This window comes from Cicer arietinum, chromosome 6, assembly GCF_000331145.2.
Source record: "Cicer arietinum cultivar CDC Frontier isolate Library 1 chromosome 6, Cicar.CDCFrontier_v2.0, whole genome shotgun sequence".
Classification (NCBI taxonomy): domain Eukaryota; kingdom Viridiplantae; phylum Streptophyta; class Magnoliopsida; order Fabales; family Fabaceae; genus Cicer; species Cicer arietinum.
In genome coordinates, this window is record NC_021165.2 from 11409506 (window position 1) to 11411835 (window position 2330).

A 2330-nucleotide genomic window follows, 5' to 3' on the forward strand; every position below is an offset into this window, starting at 1 on the left:
TTAAGAAATTTTAGTATCTAAGATAGATATCATAATGGAATCTTATTGTAGGTAGAGTACATGATGAGTGATATAACAATATCTTAATACTTTCCGAAATTTAAGTAAAAAAATGAATAAAAAAATATTAAATGGTGGTAAATAAAATAAAAAATGCATAAGTTAACCCTAAGTTGTCTATATAAAGAAGGATTTGCTATCGCTTTACCTCTCACACCAAACAAACCAACCAACATCTTCTTCCTTTATTTTCTTCAAATTCTTTCAGGTTCTATTTCTCTATCACCCAAATCCCCAAATTTGTTGTGAATGGTAGAAACCCTAAGCGATTCGTATTACATGCGCTCCCTTTTCTCATCAAGGGCGAGCGCGATTCTCCTTCCGATTTCCTCTGCATCTGCTTTCTCATTCGGTTCTTGCAAACAAGCCTGGTACTACCGTTGCCTCGGCGTCGACCCTTGACTCAATTTTCCCCCAAACCTAATCGAATTCACAATTTTGTTTATTTCTTTCGTTCTTTGGATTTGGATCCTTAAATTGTTTTCTTTTTTCTGGATCGGTGGATTTTAATTGATCGATTGAAGATGTTGCTGACTAAGCAGAAGAAGAACCACAACGCGAATGCGACCAGATTGTTGATTAGCATCAATGTGTTGGGAAGCGCTGGACCGATTCGATTTGTTGTGAATGAGGAAGAACTTGTTGCTACGGTTATTGATACTGCTCTTAAATCTTATGCTCGTGAAGGAAGGCTTCCTGTTCTTGGAAATGATATCAGAACTTTCGCTCTTTATTGTCCACATGTTGGATCTGATGGTACTTTTTCAATTTTCAATATCATATCATCATTCTATCGTTTTTATTGTCGCAACTTTACATCTTTTTTGTAATTTTACTTGTTTCTCATTCATTATTGAATTGGGTAGCCAAATGAATATTATTTTTTTTAAATTAATTTTTTATTGAGATTTTGTTTGAAGTTTATAACCCCAATTTTGCTTTGGTTTTTGTTTTTTGTTGATGATTTTTCTGCTTTAATTGTTACCATTGGAATGTGTTTTTGGTAAAGGGGTTGAAAATAATTTTTTTGCTTTCTTTAGGAGAATTTGTGATTTGGGGGTAGAATTATGCAGATAAATATTTAACTTAGGTTATGTTTTTTTTTTTTTTTAATATTGGATTTGTTGGAATGTGGGAGTACCCTTTATGCAATGGTTCTGAATTTTTGGATGGTTTTGCAGCTTTGAGACCATGGGACACGATTGGATCACATGGAGCTAGGAATTTCATGCTATGCAAGAAGCCACAAGCATCTGATGCAGATGGAGCTGGCAATGAGACTACTACGATTTCCCGTAGGGGAGGTGGAAGCTGGAAGGCTTGGTTCAACAAGTCTCTGAATCTCAAGATTTCTACTCATTGATCAAGTTGCGACATTGAATTCAATAACTATTATTACTGGCAAAAAATGTTTGCCCACGTTTATATTTCTTTTGGTTTTGTTTCTGGTCATTTATGTTCTCCCTAATAACTTAATAACTTTTTTAGGTTATTAAACTCTATTGAGATGAAATAGAATTTGAATTTTTGGTTTCAAGTCTTGATTCTTTTTCTTATTTGTAAGTGTTATTGTTTTCTTCATTTCAATGTCTTTCAATTAGTATTTATTATTATTATGAAACGGTGAATGTTGCTTAATATTCGGAAGGATATACTACTAATCATTCTGTTGCGAGTTCGATCTATTGGTGTGCTGCGCAGCGAATTTAATGCCATAGGTATTCAAAATATCGTTTTTTAGTCAACAAAAGTGTCAGCGGGAAACATTGTATGGAGAGCATTAAAATTCAACGTACTACGAACATATTCTAATCCCAAGTTGTTCTTTGCATATTATTTAGTTAATTAATAATGCATCGTTTATAGCATGAAATATATGGTGATAGTTGGTTAGAACCTTGGACACGCCGGTCAACATATAATTGATAGTTGCTTATCAATTATATTTTCATTTTTAAATCACCGAATATAAGTAAGTAGACAACGCTAGGAATTTTTATTTTTGAGAAACTGGGAAAAATTATTGTTAATAGTAATATTTAACTATTATTAAAAAATCCAACTGTGCCAGGCTGTATGTATATGTAGCAGGCCTCTTAAGGAGGCAAGAATGAGTGGGTCAAAACTTAACAAACTTCATTCTATTAAATACTATTATTTTACACTATAACAATTTTTCATACAATTAAAAAATAGGGGTAATTTGACAAATGTAATCATTAATTTTTATTGTAACAAATAAATTAATTGTAATAAATTATTTTTAAAAT

The 2330-nt window shown here is 32.1% G+C and overlaps 1 protein-coding gene across 1 annotated transcript; it reads left to right on the forward strand.

Annotated features, from left to right (window-relative positions):
- Window positions 1–210: 210 nt before the first annotated feature.
- On the forward strand, window positions 211–1597 carry LOC101507525 (uncharacterized protein At4g22758). Its single transcript, XM_004504507.3, has 2 exons — window positions 211–816; window positions 1242–1597. Exons 1-2 carry the CDS (start codon window positions 585–587, stop codon window positions 1421–1423), a joined length of 414 nt encoding a protein of 137 aa, XP_004504564.3. The 5' UTR covers window positions 211–584; the 3' UTR covers window positions 1424–1597.
- Window positions 1598–2330: the final 733 nt, after the last annotated feature.

Coding starts and splice junctions, on each gene's coding strand:
- LOC101507525 (XM_004504507.3), top strand. CDS start 585: ATGTTGCTGACTAAGCAGAAGAAGAACCACAACGCGAATGCGACCAGA. Junction 817..1,241: donor TCCACATGTTGGATCTGATG/GTACTTTTTCAA, acceptor ATGGTTTTGCAG/CTTTGAGACCATGGGACACG.